This window comes from Haliotis rubra, unplaced genomic scaffold (genome assembly GCF_003918875.1).
Source record: "Haliotis rubra isolate DU_JTF1 unplaced genomic scaffold, ASM391887v1 Scf9, whole genome shotgun sequence".
Classification (NCBI taxonomy): domain Eukaryota; kingdom Metazoa; phylum Mollusca; class Gastropoda; order Lepetellida; family Haliotidae; genus Haliotis; species Haliotis rubra.
Window position 1 is genome coordinate 1,340,346 of NW_025767634.1, and position 17,614 is coordinate 1,357,959.

The 17,614-nt window shown below is 42.1% G+C and overlaps 1 protein-coding gene and 1 non-coding gene across 2 annotated transcripts; one reads left to right on the forward strand and one right to left on the reverse strand.

The window, feature by feature from the left end:
• Positions 1–2,835: 2,835 nt before the first annotated feature.
• On the reverse strand, positions 2,836–2,906 carry Trnag-ccc. Its single transcript has one exon. It is a non-coding gene; the product is annotated as a tRNA-Gly (tRNA).
• Positions 2,907–3,228: 322 nt separating this feature from the next.
• Positions 3,229–10,213, forward strand: LOC124263792 (MAPK regulated corepressor interacting protein 2-like). The gene is made up of 6 exons (XM_046698500.1): positions 3,229–3,359; positions 3,476–3,551; positions 6,292–6,410; positions 6,706–6,759; positions 9,247–9,294; positions 9,849–10,213. Exons 1-6 carry the CDS (start codon positions 3,308–3,310, stop codon positions 9,923–9,925), a joined length of 426 nt encoding a protein of 141 aa, XP_046554456.1. The 5' UTR covers positions 3,229–3,307; the 3' UTR covers positions 9,926–10,213.
• The last annotated feature ends 7,401 nt before the right edge of the window (positions 10,214–17,614 follow it).

Genomic DNA, 17,614 nt, shown 5'->3' on the forward strand with positions numbered 1-17,614 from the left:
ACATGTAAAATCACTTGCCCTGATAATTTTTCCACTATACCGGCTGATTTTCCTGTTCATTTTTTAAATAAGCAACATAGTTAACATTGGAAAGTCAACTGGACACCGGTACAGCGTGATATACAAATTTGCTTGCCCGACAGAGAAAAACACTGGACTGGGATGTTGGGCAATAGGTTATTTCCACCCCGAAATAAACGACTACCTCATTCTATACATACATTAAACTATGGTGATTATAAAATCAACTGGACCACTAATTTTGGTGAGGTTATGCACATTTCAATTAAAATATGGAGCAAGAGTTTGTGACCATCTGAAAAAAAATCAATAAAAGAAATCAGTTGATTTTATCCATCAGTTCCTTGTTAAAAAAAAAAAATAGTTCATATACTAAATGTTGACATACATGTAATAACTCCTGCTAAAAGCAAATGGGTTTATGGGCCCACTAGTAGCCTTAGAAATTGCAACTTTGACCCGAGGACTGGTGGAAACATCATTTCACTAATCTTCAGAGTGTGTAGCACTGGAATGAGACAGAAATGTTTTCTGTGTTTATTTTCTCTGACAGTTACATTTAATTCCAATTTGTGGGGCGGTGGGGTATCCTAGTGGTTAAAACGTTCGCTCATCATGCTGAAGACCCTGGTTCGATTCCCCACATGGGTAGAATGTATGAAGCCCATTTCTGGTGTCCCCCGCTGTGATATTGCTGGAATACGGCTAAAAGCGGCATAAAACCAAAACTTACTCACTAATTCCAATTTGTAGAAAAATTAAAACATTGAGAACAGGTTTATGATCGGAGCCCTTAAATGCCACTTGACAGTCTATGTCCTCAGCATAAGGTTGTGGTTGTGGGGTTGCAGACTATTGAGAATGAGTTGATGAGTAGTCTTGGAGATTGTTAGTAAATACATGCTTGGTAATTCCATCATTTCAACTTATCAATCATTGGAATGAATTTTCCAATGGTCTTTATTCAGTAAAACTAGACCACACTTGAACAAAGCACAAGTACTTACACCAGCTTTATTTTTCAAAACTGACTTTAATCTATCTAACTCCACTTTTATCTCAAATTAATAAGTTATGAATATATCCCAAGAAACAAAACTATTGTGGGTTGAGAGAGGGGTTCAAACTTGTTTGTGTTTGTTCATTGAAATCTGCATTCTACCAGTCAATCATAAGACCAAATGTTTAGTATTCTGCATTAAGCAGTTGAGTTTTCACAGAGAGTAGGCACAAGGGTCATTTGCTTGTCTGGACTTGGCATTGCACTGGAGTTGGAGGTAACAGACTGATACTAAGAACAGCTAGGTGGTCAAATAGTGTTGAAACATTAGCTCAGCTTCTGATTTCATTTTTAGCAATATCATGCAAGATGAAACAAGTACTGTCACTTTTAAAGAATTTTCTGATGTACATTATATCTCTGAAGGACTGATGCTAATTTTTACAACAAATGTTAAACATCACCGTTTCAGTAATCACATTATGCCAATGTTTGTCTGACAAATGTTCACACATCAAACATCAGTTTCGAGTCCTCAAAATGCTGGCTAAATGATAATCAAGAATAGGGGTTGTATTTCCTCCCAAAACTTGTAAAACGTCAGGTGCAGCATCATAAGTATACTGACGACATTAGACATGCACCACACTAAAATGCACCGACGATGCTCAGATATCATGGGTACATTTCAGTTTGACGGGGATATTTCGTATTATATGGGTGGTGCGTTTCTAATGTTGTTCAGTATATTTGAAACAATGGTTACAATGTTGTCATACACAAGGAGTTGACGCGTAGCCTGGTGGTGAATGCGTTTGCCCTTCACGCTGAAGACCCATGTTCGATTCCCCACATGGGTGCAATGTGTGAAGCCCATTTCTGGTGTTCCCCACCGTGATATTGCTGGAATATTGCTAAAAGCGGTGTAAAACCATACTCACTCACTGTCATGCACAACCATGTGGTTTTGAGTTATGAAAATATGCTTGCTGACTTGAGTAGTCCTAGTTTCTTCAATGCCCCACTAACAAAATTCCAGTCATATGAGGTCAGTCTATAAATAATCTGGGCCATGAAGTCCTTTGATATCAAGAGGAGTGATCTACAGGATACTGTGATAGAGGTGCATGTGTTATCCAAGTCTGCATGCCTGGCGACCTGATCCTGTTTGTTCCCATAATTCTACAACTAAGGGTTCCTCTAACCCAGCTTTCTTTGCTATGTCATGATCGAGTTAGACTTTGTTGTCTCCACTGTATAGCCTGATAGAATCTTTCTTAATGGAATGCAAAATATGTTTAATGTTTGAAGGGATAAAGCTGCCTCTTTCTGATATAATTAATACCATATGAGAAATTGATACATTTTCCTAATAACTAGGGTAATCATTAACTGCTATTTTTTGTATGTCATAAGATTTGAAATTCCATACCAAGTGTTTCAATAAAATGTGTTGGACCTGTCAGATAGCCTGAGACTAATTATACTTACACATCCTGTCAATCACTTAAGATATTTAATGGTGATAAGACCCAGTACAGTCATGTTTCCATTATTTTAGATTTCACAGTCAAGTACCAGAATTGGAAAGTTTTTTTTGTTCTCACATGTGGTCAATGTTCAAGGCAAAAGTATCTTTAATGAGCTCACATATTGCAATGTGATACTTTTTTAATTTTAAACAACAAATGTCTGTGATACAACAAATGACATTCCTGTATGTTTGATTTCCACATCAAAATGGGCATTGGATGAGAAAACTCAATGTTGCAGGAAATACATGAAAAAGACAATCATGAGAAAAAAAAAAAAAATGCGCCGCCCGGGAATCGAACCCGGGTCGCAAGAATGGGAATCTTGCATGATACCACTACACCAGCGGCGCTTGTTACTGCTGCTGTTCATTTTAAACTATTTAAAGTTTTTCTTTTAAGGGTAAGTTAATTTACTGGTTTAATCAACTGAGAATGCATAAAATGTTCTAAAAAAAATAATTGCATGCGCTAAAACAATAAATCCATAACTTTCTCAATTATGACATGCACCCTATTCATCGAAACGTGAACATCGTTTTTCATCGACGAGTTTCTGTATAATTCTATCGCTATGTGTATTAATTTACAGTGAGACGTCTGTAGCATAATTATACATACTAAGAAGGTAATAACAACGCAGTTGCAAAAGATAAAAGTGTATGAAAGCTTCGCCTCCACATATGAAAGCAGCAGGAGGGAAATAGCATCAACAGCGCAGAATGATGCGCAGACGACAGGCAGACGACAAGGGATGTATGCATTGTCGAGGGGTCCCAGCAAAATTGTTGCGAGTACCCGCAGAGGTAAGATTAAAATTCAGATTTGAGACGTTCCATGGAACACACTAATGTCAGATATGATTCGTTGAAAAGATTAGGGTTCCTAGAATGTGTTGATCACACTTTTTGACCAATTTCAGGTCCACCGAAGCAACTAGATAGCCTCGAAAGTCGGGATATTTCATCAAAACGTGCTCCAGGAGAGCCCGTTATGAGGTAAGAAATTGAATACCGGAAGTTAATTATTCTGCGCGTTAGTTTCATGTTAATACCACCATGTAGAAGATTCTCTGAATGAAAATGCAAAGCATGAACACTGTTCATTCTGACCATCCGAGTCAAGGTCGGTTTTTTCAAGTTCAGCGGGGAGAAGAGCGCAAGAACGCTAAAAGTAAATACCCATATTTCACTAGGTATTTAACAGTAGCAGCTGTGGCGACTTGAGTCAGTCTCGTGACATGAGACATTTATATGATGTTCCCAAAGTATTAAAAGCATCGTCACAGAGAATGCTGAAATGTGTTGGCTGTAAGATGATGATGAAATCACATCAAACCTTGCCATTGGTCACTTCGCGCACCTGGCAGTGTAACCACGCCCATTTTGGGGTCGTGAGTTCAAGTAGAGTAAATGCTATTTGGTTCAGCAAGTGCCATAGAACGTGACTATGTATCTACTTTATACCAATGTCGTCCACATAAGTCTAGTTTGTGATCAGGTAAAAAGTCATTGGAAGAAAGTTGATTTTCGAGATGTATCTCAGTCATCCTATTTTTACCACAGTTTTGGGCTCTATACGTTGCTTTAGACCCATTCGCTGATACTCTTCCTTTGGCTTCATAGTTGATACATATACTTGAAAAAGTTGTGGTATTTCAGCATGTTCAGGGGCGGTGGGGTAGCCTAATGGTTAAAGCGTTGGCTTGTCATGCCGATGACCCGGGTTCGAATCCCCACATGGGCACAATGTGTGAAGCCTATTTCTGGTGTCCCGCCCGTGATGTTGCTGGAATATTGCTAAAAGCGGCGTAAAACCAAAACTCAGTCAGTCAGTCAACATGTTCAGTGCTCATGTAGCAAAGGGTGACATACCAGATAGCATTCGGACGTTGGCAATGTTGGCAAAACCATTGCCAAAACCATTGCCAATGTTGGGCCAAGGTCTAAATGCTATCTGGGATGTTTTCAGTAGATCTTAGTCTTAGTGTGTGGTCTTGAACTGAACCTTGACTCCAGTGGTTGCAGTAGGGTTGTATCAAAAGTAAACAACGGCAAAAAATATATTTCAGGTTATATTTAACATTTTGTTTACTCCATAAATGGTGTATTACGATCAATATACACTTCACTATTTGACTCATGAGATTTTTCCTGATGTTCCCTTGCACTCTATTTGACACATATCCAATAAACCTCTTTCTGCTTTTCTCTTGCCAACTGTAAACAAATATCTGCACACTTGCGGATGTGGGGAGATACATACAGGGTTTGACACTCACTGATTTCTCCCACTTGCCCAGAGGGCAAGTAGAAAAGTTAAACTACTTGCCCATCACAGATACTACTTGCCCCATGTTACGCGTTAGCGAGACAAGGAGTTTGCATTGAAACTAAACACCCAATCACGTCACTCGTGATGGTAAAAGGAAAACAGTCCCAGCCAATGAAGTCTGCCGTTGCTTTTGGCAATTTGTAAACACGACCACACAGTGAATTGAGGTTAGAAGTTGAAAAAATATGTACTTGCCACTCGGGCAAGCCTTTTAGCAATTTTACTTGCCCTGATTAATTAGTACTTGCCACGGGCAAGTGGACAAGCATGAGTGTCGAACCCTGACATATATATTGTCTGATATCCATTTCTTGGAAGTTGACAGATGACAAAGCAGATATAATTAATGGAAAGCAACTTCTTTATTGAACTGTGATAGCAAGGTTTTGGTATAAAATCCATACATTGTTTTCAAGCAAGATGATATGTATGCATAATGTTTTCATGGTTCAAGTATCAGACACAGTGAGCATGTGTTTAGGTAAGGTAGCAAAGTTGAGTAAATTTGTCCATTCTGCACTGGCCACCCGTCAATTATGATGCCTAAAACAAACATATGTAAGACAGGAAACTTCAAAGTGCATCACGATTCAAGTTTGTTGACCGAAAGTCGCCTTTGAGCCAAGATACCCTGCTAGGATGGGCACCATAAGCAGGGTTTTACGGGATGCATGATTCCTGCATATTGGACGCAGAAATTTGATGATGTACCCCCCAAACTAAAATCATGTGTGTCCATGTGGACGCAATATAATTTTCTTCTGGGAAAGAACTTTATGACTTTGTAATGATATCCCATATTAAAATATAAACATTCTGTTTACAATCTTTATTCTAATGACATTGATACTAATACATATTATAGCATAATCATTATCAAATGGGAAGCATCCATGATCATTGATGGACTCCCAAATTTCGAAATGGACTCTCAAAAAAATATGCCCTGAGTCCCCAGGGCTCCCAGTTTTGAAAAGCTATGTAAAACCCTGCATAAGTGGTCATTACATCTTGAAACAGATTTTTGAATATCTGTATGTTCTTGGTACACTTCCAAGAAATGCTTATGCATTGTGGTTAAGGGAGCATACTGTATTACTGAGTTTATTTTTCATATGTTAGGAAACATGTATGCCACCCAGGGTATCATTGTGTACACCATATTAGGGGCGGTGGGGTAGCCTAGTGGTTAAAGCGTTGGCTCGTCACGCCGAGGACCCGGGCTCGAATCCCCACATGGGTACAATGTGTGAAGCCCATTTCTGGTGTCCCCCGCCGTGATGTTGCTGGAATATTGCCAAAAGAGGCGTAAAACCAAAACTCAGTCAGTCAGTACACCATATTAATGTCATTAGTTACTGTAAAACGAACTATATGAGTAGGATTATGTTTCTTCTTTTGCAGCTCCCCCAAACCTGTTTTTAATGTAAATGGCAAGCGTGCTCATGTGAATAGGAGCAACAGTGCGCCACAAGAGCCCATCTCTCAACAACATGAAGATATTGTAAAGTACCTAAATGATGGTAAGCATATGTCTTCCTCTTCTCTTTAATGTCTCCACACATAAATCACTATATATTTCCAGTTCAAATAAGAGGAGTTAACTACATTGAAGCTGAACTACAATCATGCTGTGTTTGAGTTGTTTATCATTGTGTGTAGTTTCATCGTTATTATAGTATGTGGGCCCTGTCAGTAGTAGAATTAAATAAGATGTTGATAATGTGTAATTCTGATGACTGTATGTCATCATATCGTGAATCCACTGATCATGTTGTATGTTTCCTTGTCAGTAACAGAATGTTTCTCTCATTGCAGCCTGGAACAAAGTTCGACATGAACTTGAAGTAGGCAAGAAATCAGAAAGAGAAAGTAAGGTTTATTACATGTTTAGTTTTCTTGCTTAACTGCATGATTTCTACATAAAATACCTTTGCACACATTTGATCATAGACTCTAAATGCAATGAACATAATTACAATGTTTAATAACTGCATAGCAGTGTATAAAATAGTTTTGAAAGTCAGCCTGTCCAAGGACTGGCAGTCCAAAAAGTGACCAGTCCTGAACAAACACAGCCAGTCCCAAAAACTAAAACTCTTCATTCAAACCAAGTTAAGTGTATTTTTTCAAATATTTCCCCAGACCAAAGGACGGCCTAAATTATTTAAGAGACCGTCCTTCACAAATATAGACCGTCAAGGGCGGTGGGACGGGCTACATTTTATACACTGTGTACAGATTTAACCGTAATGTCAGTGTTACTGTTAAGCATTGTATTTTGCAATAGTTTTTACATTTTCATGTAAGAAACATTAATGTTAATTTCAGAAACGAAGATGCTCACATGTTATATTGAACTGTTTTTGAAAACTGATCAATGAACCAGTCACAGCTCTTTATATTACCCCCCAGAAATGCATTTTGCGGGGGTATTAAAATGGACTCGGTCCGTGCGTGTGTCCGTGCACATTTGTCTTTTCCGAGCAGAACTTTAAAACCGCTCAATATTTCTTCACCAAACTTGGCACATGGATAGATCTGGTGGTGTACTGGTGCCTTTGGTAGTTTTTGTATTCTGAATTAAATATTTTTGGCATTTCCATGGCAACAAGTTCGACTTAGACTGAATTTGGTGGTAGTGCTCTTTTCCGTAGCAGAACTCTAAAACCGTTCAATGTTTCTTCACCAAACTTGGCACAAACATACATCTGGTGGTGTACTGGTGCTTTTGGTAGTTTTGGTATGCCGAATTAAATATTTTTGACGTTTCCATGGCAACAAGTTCGACTTAGATTGAAATTGGTGGTTGTGCTCTTTTCCGTAGCAGAACTCTAAAACCGTTCACTATTTCTTCACCAAACTTGGCACATAGATTGGTCTGGTACTGTACTGGTGCCTTTTGGTAGTCTTGGATTTCTGAATAAAATATCCTTGCATTTCCATGGCAACAAGTTTGACTTAGACTGAAACTGGTGGTAGTGCTCCTTTCTGGAGCAGAACTTTTAAAACCTTTCAATACTCTCCTACCACTTTTCTATATACACACCAAACATTTGACATAATCATAACTCGTAGACATATCCATGAAGAGTACTTTGCCATTGCGGGGGATATTGATGACTTTGTCTTCTTGTTATAAATTAACTTGCAAAATCCAGAAAAAGGCATTCTATTCTTCAGGTGACTAGTATCAAGTCAGAAAAATCCATGCAATCTTGCCTGCCTTGGTTATTTATTTGATGGCCCTGTATATGTTGCTTTTACTGTTAGCAGTGACCGGGAGTTGCTTCCCTTGGCCATTTCAGACACCCTAAAATGTTTTGATTGAAAGTTTCTGATTGAAGTTTATGACCTACTTATATGGCTAAACTATCAGCTTGGCATACTGTAAACCGGAAATATTCTGCGTCAGTTTATATTTTGCGAATTTTGCCTTTCTCTTCCCCACGCAAAAAATTCTCGGCGTAGTTATATTAAGAAAGGTAAATTTACATCAAGAATATCTTAGACATCTTATTCATGAAAATACACAGACAAATTCTGCACACAATAATAACAAAATAGATGTATATTACGGGCGTACAACTTCCGCTTACCTCGTTCGTGAGGGTACGTTTTTCCCTCCAACAGCGATAGCCAATTTCACATCATATTATCAACAATCACGAACTGATTGCCGTCTTGTTTGCCATGGACTGCTAGTTTACAGTAGCATTGGTAAAATGTGTGTGAATTTAAATGGCATGCTTATTTCACCTCATTCCATGTGGGTACAACTTCCGCTTTCCATGTTCATGAGGGTCAGTATAAAAACCTTAGTGTTGATTATATATATTTTACATTTATTAAGCAAAACCTGTAATTAAAATAACACAATGCTAGGATATATTTCTTTGGGTTAAATACTAGTTTCATGTATTATATTTTACTGATGACTGCGTCAGAATTCATCTGTTATACTATTGTGTATGTTTTAACTAGCTCACCGGGAAACGTGTGCACAGCTGATTGCTATTTCTGGCTCTATATACCAGACAAATACACAGGGTAATCTTAATCCCTGCAAATAATACAATGCTCAGCAAAAACAACTTAGAACTGAGTTGATACTGTTGAGATCAAAGGGATTAATAAGAAACCTGTCATCCCTTTGATGCAAGAAGCAATGTAGTTTTAGTTAACAATGTTGTTTTTGCAAAGCCTACTATTCTCGCAAAAATAATACGTTGCAGAACAGGCTTGGGGTACGCTGACGCAAAATTTTCAAGACGCAGAATATTTCCGGTTTACAGTATATTTGGAGAGTCTTTTAAGGATTAATTATTCATTGTATAATAAGTTCATATTTTGTTACAGACGCTCCTCTGTGGTACAAAGAGAGGAATCCAAATCCCAGATTGCAAGGTTGGTTATCATGTCTTATTCTTTTATGTTAGAACATTTAATGTGTGTAAGTTCATAACAAAATATTAGTTCACCAGGTCTAAAACACAAAATGAGCTTTTGCTATGTTGGTCTTTCATTTGAAAATAAAATGAATGACAATCATTGCGCATACCTTGCACAAACTAACAAGGAAAGTTAAGTTAGGTTTGATTTCTCGTCTGATTGTCAGTTGGGATTAAAATTGGATAGATTCCAATACTGTTTGCTTGTCACACCGAAGACCTGGGTTCGATTCCCCACATGGGAACAACGTGTGAAGCCCATTTCTGGTGTCCCCTGCCATGATATTGCTGGAATATTGCTAAAAGCGGCGTAGAACTAAACTCAGTCAGTCAGTCAGTCAGTCATCTGCAGGCCCCCATGATGCTTTGGAAATATTACTGTGATATTAAGCAATGCACACCCACTCACTAAACTCGTTATCTTTGTATACTTTCAAAATACATACTGATAATAGCCTCATTGCTGTGTATGAATTTTAGTGGATAAATTCATGTTCTACATTTTTTCAGGATTTAAGGCATTTGATCTGGAGGAATTTTGGGGGAAAAGAACACTGGAAAAGCTAGACTTGACGGAGTCCAGTTGAAATCTCGACAGCTGTTGTTACAGTATTCAAACAAACTTGGCTGTAGATATTTTTAGCTTTGTCTTTTGACAACTAGTTTCCTCAAACTGTGAAAAAGATTTTAATATGTAATTTATATTCTGTAATATAAACTTTTTGACAATTTTAATCCAATGTGTTGTGTTTATTTTAAGTTGTGAAAGATATGCTGGATGATCAACATAAATAATGTCCATGTTGAAATTGTCATTTTATTCTGACCTGTAAACTGTGACCATTTTGATGACAATAAACTCTTCAACATCACCATTCTAAGGGTTTGATTTGTGTTTCAAAATTGGATGTAACATAAGAACGGCTATATGAAGTTGTGAACCACGAAAGATTATTTTCAAAATTTCAAGAGACAAAGTGAGTTACACTTACAGTGAGCATGAAGATAATAAGGTTGCTGCAGCTCCCTTTTTAACATACAAGCCTTATGAAATTGTTTGGTGGGTTAGTTTCTGAATTCTTATAAAAATGGACAGTTAAGGTCTTAATTGACGGTTTTGTACACATCTGTTTCTGGTGCCAAACAGGATTGGAGAATGGAGGTGCTATTTGACTGGCAAGAGCTCAACCATGCACTGAGGTGTAACGTTTCAAGGTGAAATCTGTAATATCCATTGGTACCTTCCTGCAACTGGGCGATTTTAATTGACCTTATAGAACTTCTCTCCACATTCCTATGCATTGCATATCCTGGAGATTCCTTAGGTTCCCGTTTTGACATTCCTATGTATTTCCTATCATTGATACACTTGCGGTTCAAGTTGCAGGGGTGGTTCACCTCTTTTGAGTACTCCCTTTCAGACCGGGAGGACTGCTATTCATATTCAATTTAAGCAAGAATTGGGATAAGCTAATAGTAATATGCATTCTCTTCGGGCGAAGTTTACTGTAAGGTTAAGCTTTCTTCTTCAGATAGTTTGTGTATCTTATGATATTAGAACTATTCTCGTCTATAAAGTTAACATATTCTAGGCGTCAGTAATAAATGGTCAAATGATATATGGCACATGTAAAGAAAGGTTTCTCAGAAATAATAATAGTATCATCATAATGTTTAATGTGTTGACAAACGTGACACATCGTGACATACAGACACAAACTTTAAACAGCACTATAGACCAACCCCCAAAATGAAAATGACAAACATGAAGCACTCATTCAATATCTTGTGTACCCTCTTCGAGCGTCCAAGACACGGGTGCACCTTGTTCTCATACTCCTTATCAAGTTCATAAAGAAAGCTTGCGGAATCGCATTCCATTCCTCCACTAGAGCTCTGCGGAGTCCAGGGTAATCCACTGGTGCTGGGTGACGTGTGTACACGTCGATCGAGTTCATCCCAGGCATGCTCGTCTTGCAGTAAATAGGGTTGACCATAAAAACCATGCATAGCTTGCAGGAATGGTACTGCGATAGGAGCCAGAATCTCGTCCCTATAACGCTGTCCGGTAAGATTACCGTCGATCACGTGCAGTGGAGTAGTCCAGTAAGAATAATTCCTGCCCAAACCATGACCAACTCCCGCCAAATCGGTTATGCGTGGCCACAGTTGCATCTGTGACTCGCTCTTCATTGCGACGATAAATCCTCTGCCGACCACCATGGAAGGACAAATTGAATCTGCTTTCATATGTGATGAGCACACAAGATCACTGACTTGATTCCTGCGGCCATGATGTCTACTCCATCTTAAACGCGACTGCATGTGACTTGGTGTTAGTGGCCTACAGTGGAGCCCGGCTGCCCTTAAACGTCGACCAACGGTGCTCCTGGATTTCTTTACATTGTTAACATTGAAGTGTTCTGTCTGAAGATCTGTTGCGTTAAGGAATCTGTTACGTAACGCAGTGTTAATCATGTGCCTATCATCTCGGACTGTTGTGACTCTGAGGCGACCTGGTCGACGTGCATATTCCACGCACCCATTGGCTTGAAAGCTCTGTCACAGTCTACCAATATCACTCTCAACAACATTAAAGCGGACAACAACCTGCCGATGAGTTTGACCAGATTCCAAAAGGCCTATAGCCTGACCCCTTTCAGCAAGTGTCAAAAAACGTCTCATTTTGAAATGCGATTTCAAACAGGTACCTGAACAGTAAACGGCAGTGAAAAAGTATCAATGCATGTGTTATGTCCTCCACTTTCCATGGATAGAGGGACTTGCACGTGCAAACCACTGACATTAAGTGGCAGGTGGATTTCTATATTGACAATTTGAATAAAAAATGTGCCATTTGTAACACGATGTATTGGACGATGTAAAGAACGTAGTAATGACATTTCAACGACCTGACGTGTTTTTCTATACTGTTAAGAAAGCTTGTAAAACATTCAAATGTATATAATTTTTCCTTTCCTGACTAATGCTTATTTGCTTGTCTTCTTCCGAACCTAGTGGAACACTTGTATCTCCTTATTGAAGTTCCTTTCAATAAAGTGTACGTAAAATCACTATTCACCAGAGTTATCCCTGTTTCCTGTTTTGGCGGGAAAAGTGGCACCACTGTCTTCCCACGCTTCACTCTCTCCTTCTTCGCCCTGTGAGCAGGTTGTGAGAGCGCCTGTGTCTCCTATACGGCACTATATCCTTTTATTACTTAGTTAGTCACCTCTATTATTACTTTATAGAGGTTTAGCTAGTATATTTCAACAATATGGTTTCATATTTAATCGTATTTAGCACTGTTTATTCACGGGTTAGTCCGTGTTTGTTCAGTTGTTTACGTTCATGAAAGACTGTTCCAATTGTAGATTACGTTTCTCTGCTGCTGACTCTCATCAATCGTGCCCTAGCTGCACGGTACCATGTTCTTTCAGCTCCCACTGCATTAATTGCAAGCATTTAACTACTTGTGCATTTAATAAATACCTTCTTTCCGTCCTTAGACGTGCTGCAGATAGGTCTAAACGGGTTGGTCCAGTCATGGATAAATCAGCGGAGTCCCTCACCAGTCAACTGCTGTCTGACGACCCCCTTCCGTCTGATGTTCCGCTGGAGTTTCCCTCGGAGGAGAGGCGTGGGACGAAGTCCGCCACCTCCAAGAAGAGACCTGCTACTCCGGACATCCCGTCGTCTCAGCCTAAGACTCGGAAATCGTCAACCACCCAGCGCAGACTCCGCACCCCCAGGGCGTCATCCACCACCAAGGGGAAGTCAGCGCAGACAACACAGACTTTCTCAGCTGAGATTGTCCCGTTGACGGAACAGGGACTCTACGATGATCAACCGATCATCATCCCAGAGGTTCGTCCCAAGAAAAGACCAGTCTCAGCTACGGTGACTTCAGCGCAGATCTCCACGCAACCCGAGGTATCTACGCTGACAACAGATGGCGTCCTGTGGGCTCGTCGTTGCAATCACCGCAGAAAGAAAGGGCAGCGCTACCACCACTGCAGACCTTCAACCCGGGGGATTTTATGCGGCAGTTCTCCCAACAGATCATGGAGATGATGGAGCAGCGTTACAGCCTGGAGAAGAAGTCACAGCCAGCCCACAAAGAGGTCCCGAGCCTTAGCGAAGGCTCCAAGGCAGACGTCGTCTCTGAGGGGCCCTCCATCAACGTGACATCTGGCAGCAGATCTACACTGCAGGACCAGCCTGCGCGAAGGTCGCCTCAACCATCCCCTGCGACGGACTCGGACGATCAGCATCCGCGAAGGCATTCGCGAAGGACGACTCGGTCATCGCCTGCTATGGATTCGGACGATCAGCCACGCCGATCTCCACGCAGGTCTCCGTGCAGGTCTCCACACAAGTCTCCGCGCAGGTCTGCGCGCAGGTCTCCACACAGGTCACCGCAGTCGCGAAGGACTCCACCTCGATCACCATCGGAGGAGGATCAACGTCCCATACTCAACACTCCTGTCATTGAGGATGACGGCGGGATCATCTTTTCGGACGCTGAAATACGCTACTGGATGGCCAACGGTTTAGATTTGGCATCACCATCTAAGGATGATAATCCGGCTCACACCTATCTCATGCAGGAGGATGATGTCGACACGATCACTCTCCCTCCGATTGATCCCATCGCAGCGGCCCCGAGAACCTGGACGCAGCCTTCAAGTCAGCCACAAAAGCCCAGGCGCCGCATCTACCACAGTTCAACGCCAAAAAGTTCTCCTTCCACAACATGGATCCATTCCTGAAGGCACAGGAGATCGATGAGAACTTCAAAGTCATCAGTGATGCCAAGGCCAAGTTGAAACTATGACCAGGCGCATGTTCTTTGGCCTCAACAGATCAAGGGCAGTCAACGAAACGCTCATCGCTAAATTCCGAGACTCTACTGCGGAAGAAGATAGGATGATATATTCGGCCCTCCTTATGCAGAAGAAGGACCAACAGTTTATGACAGACCATCTCTCATCCATCTCCGCAGCGCTGACACTGGCACGTCGACAAGGTCTCCTCGCCTCCTGCAGTTGGAGTGACCACTTTACCAAGTCACTCTACACAGCTCCGTGGTCAACTCCTTCCATCTTCGCTGGAGGAATCGACGAGGTTGCCAAGGAAGTTACCAAAGACTCAAGGGAGGTCCTTATGATCAAGTCCATAGATACTCTGGCCAGCGTCATTAGGCAAACATCCCAGTGCTACTCGGGCAAGTCCAATTTTCCTGGGATACAGAGAGCACGGGACAAGACAGTGGCTAGCTCCAGAGGCGGAAAAAGTTCCTTTCGTCGCCCCCGTCGGCAACTACAGAGCGAGGTCCGGACGAGGCAGGGCACCCAGAGGCGCCAAGAGTTATCGACGATGAAAGAAGGGTTCGGAACGACTGGAGTCTTCCACCCCCAGCCGTTCCTGTACAACCTTCACAAGTGGGTGGACGCCTTCAGCTACACTGGGAAAACTGGGGAATACTTCAAGATCCGTTTGTATCCAACATCCTAAGAAACGGATATCGCATACAACTACAGGCCGCTCCACCGCTTACAGTCGACCCTCACAAGTTCGACTTCAAGACTCATCAGATAGAGCAGTTACGAGAAGCAGTCTCATCTCTACTAGTAAAGCGAGCCATAGAGGTCGTAGATCAAACCAACATCACGCCAGGTTTCTACTCCCCAGTTTTCCTAGTGCCCAAGAAAAACTCCAAAGAAAAGTTCTGACTCATCTACAATATGAGCACGTTCAACAGAGAATATCTGAGCAGACCTCCCAAGTTCCGCATGATACATCTACCTCAACTAATCCACCTCGTCCATCCGATGGACTACATGGCCAGCATAGATCTACAGGACGCCTACCTGCATATTCCTGTACATCCAGACTCGAGGAAGTACCTCAGGTTTACACTGGACGGGCTACATTACCAATGGAAGGTCCTGCCATTTGGAATATCATCGGCCCCTTGGTTGTTTACAAGGAGACGAAACCCATAGTCATATATCTACATCATCGAGGTCTACGCAGTGCCGTTTACATCGACGACAGGATTCAAGTACATCAAGATCCCAAGCATCTCAGACTACAGTTGAACTTTACCATCAAACTGTTTACACAGCTGGGGTGGTTAGTGAATCTACTCAAGTCGGACCTAGAACCTACGCAGGACCTGCAGTTCCTAGGCATCAGATTTCTCACGACGCAGAACCGCATCGTCGTACCAAAGGACCGAAGACTCAAGATTCAACAGACAATCCCACAAGCCCTACTCTCTCCGTGGCCACTACGACAGTGGCAGAGTCTGTTGGGTTTCCTCACGTCTGCACAAGACATGACAGCCAGAGGGAGATTACAGCTACGCCTGTTACAGGTCCTCATCAATGCTCATCTCGACGACCCAGATCCCTTCGGTCTCCCGGACTACCTCAGACCTCATCTACTATGGTGGACCCAGAGAGCGAATGTCTGCGAAGGCATCTATCTAGCAGAGCCGGAGTGCAAGACTCATCTGTATGTGGACGTGTCACTCCAAGGTTGGGGAGCACATCTCGACAACGATGTGGCATCCGGGAAATGGACCAAGGAAGAGGAAAGTCTGCACATCAACATGCTGGAAATGAAAGCAGTCAACGCAATTCTCCATTTGAGCAACATTCTACAGAATGCGCATCTCATGGTACACACGGACAACTCCACAGTGGCGTTCTACATAAACAAGCAAGGATCAACACGATCATTGGACCTGGTAGACCTCTGCTTTCAACTGTTCGACCTAATCGACGATCTGAACATCCACATAAGAGCATGCCACATTCCAGGAGCCAGGAATGTCATAGCAGACGCACTCTCCCGTCCAATCAACCATCTCCACGGAATGGATGCTACATCCCGAGATCTTCAAACAGATCATCAAGGAGATAGGAGCCCCGTTGATAGACCTCTTCGCCACACGTTTCAACAATCAGCTGACAACATTCGTCTCTGCAGTACCAGATCCATGAGCGTTGGCAATGGATGCTCTCAGCATATCCTGGGAAGGACTAAACGCGTACGTGTTTCCACCGCCAGCGCCGGACTGTATCAAGGCGTGCTTGAACAAGAGAGGGTACTCCGCCAGAGCAGCGAAAGCAGTGACACTAGCTTTACGCAAGTCTACACGCAACATGTACGACGACAAGTGGCGAAGCTTCGAGACATATGCTGCCAGAAACGGGTTTTCAGCTAGAAAAGCATCACACCCTCAAGTGGCGGACTACCTTTGTCACCTACGGCAAACAAAGCGGCTAAAAGGGTCTACGCTTTCAACATACCTAGCGGCATTGAGCTCAGTCATTACTATGAGGACAGGTGGCAACCTAACGAAAGTACCAGAGTTACTGGCCTTGTTACGCTCTTATAAATTGGAGGACCAACAACAGAGATTCAAAGCTCTGGCGTGGGACCTCAACGTTGTTCTACGACATCTCACCAGTGACGGCTATGAACCATTAGAGACGACATCCTTCGAATTCTTGACACAAAAGACGCTGTTTCTGCTATCCCTAGCAACAGCAGCCAGGATGTCGGAAATACATGCTCTAGACTACGAGAGAACACGGTTTGATGAAAATCAAAACACAGTGCATATGGGACTACGATGGGATTTCATCGCAAAGAATCAACTGCCAGGTCAACCGGACAGACAATTCGACGTCCCAGCATTATCCTCCGTCCTCGGACCACAAGATACGCATGACTTATCTTTGTGCCCCGTGAGAGCATTGAAAATATATTTACAACGATCCAGAACTAGGAGACGCAAGTGCAAGCGACTTTTCGTCCCGATATCGACAGCGACACAGACGGAGGTCTCCCGCACTACGATATCAATCTGGATCAGAAATGTCATACTACGGGCCTACAAGGCAGCAGGACTTGATCCTCCAAGAGCCTCCAACCCACACGAAATTAGAGCTCTAGCGTCAACACTCGCTCTACATGGGAATTGCTCATTACAGACGATAATGGAGGGCTGCTTCTGGAAATCAGACATGGTGTTTGCAAACCACTACTTGAGAGATATCGCCACCGAGGACGTCCCAGGCATTCATCATTTCGGCCCACTGGTTGTCGCACAACAGTTGACAGTTCCTCAAAGACGCTGAGACGAAGTCTCGCTCTTTTATCACATGACTTACCAAGCCTACACTCAGCAGAGTTTTGCTTAAGTCTAACTGCACGTCTAACGACTAGCATAAGTGATATGACCCAGTACTTGTAAGAAT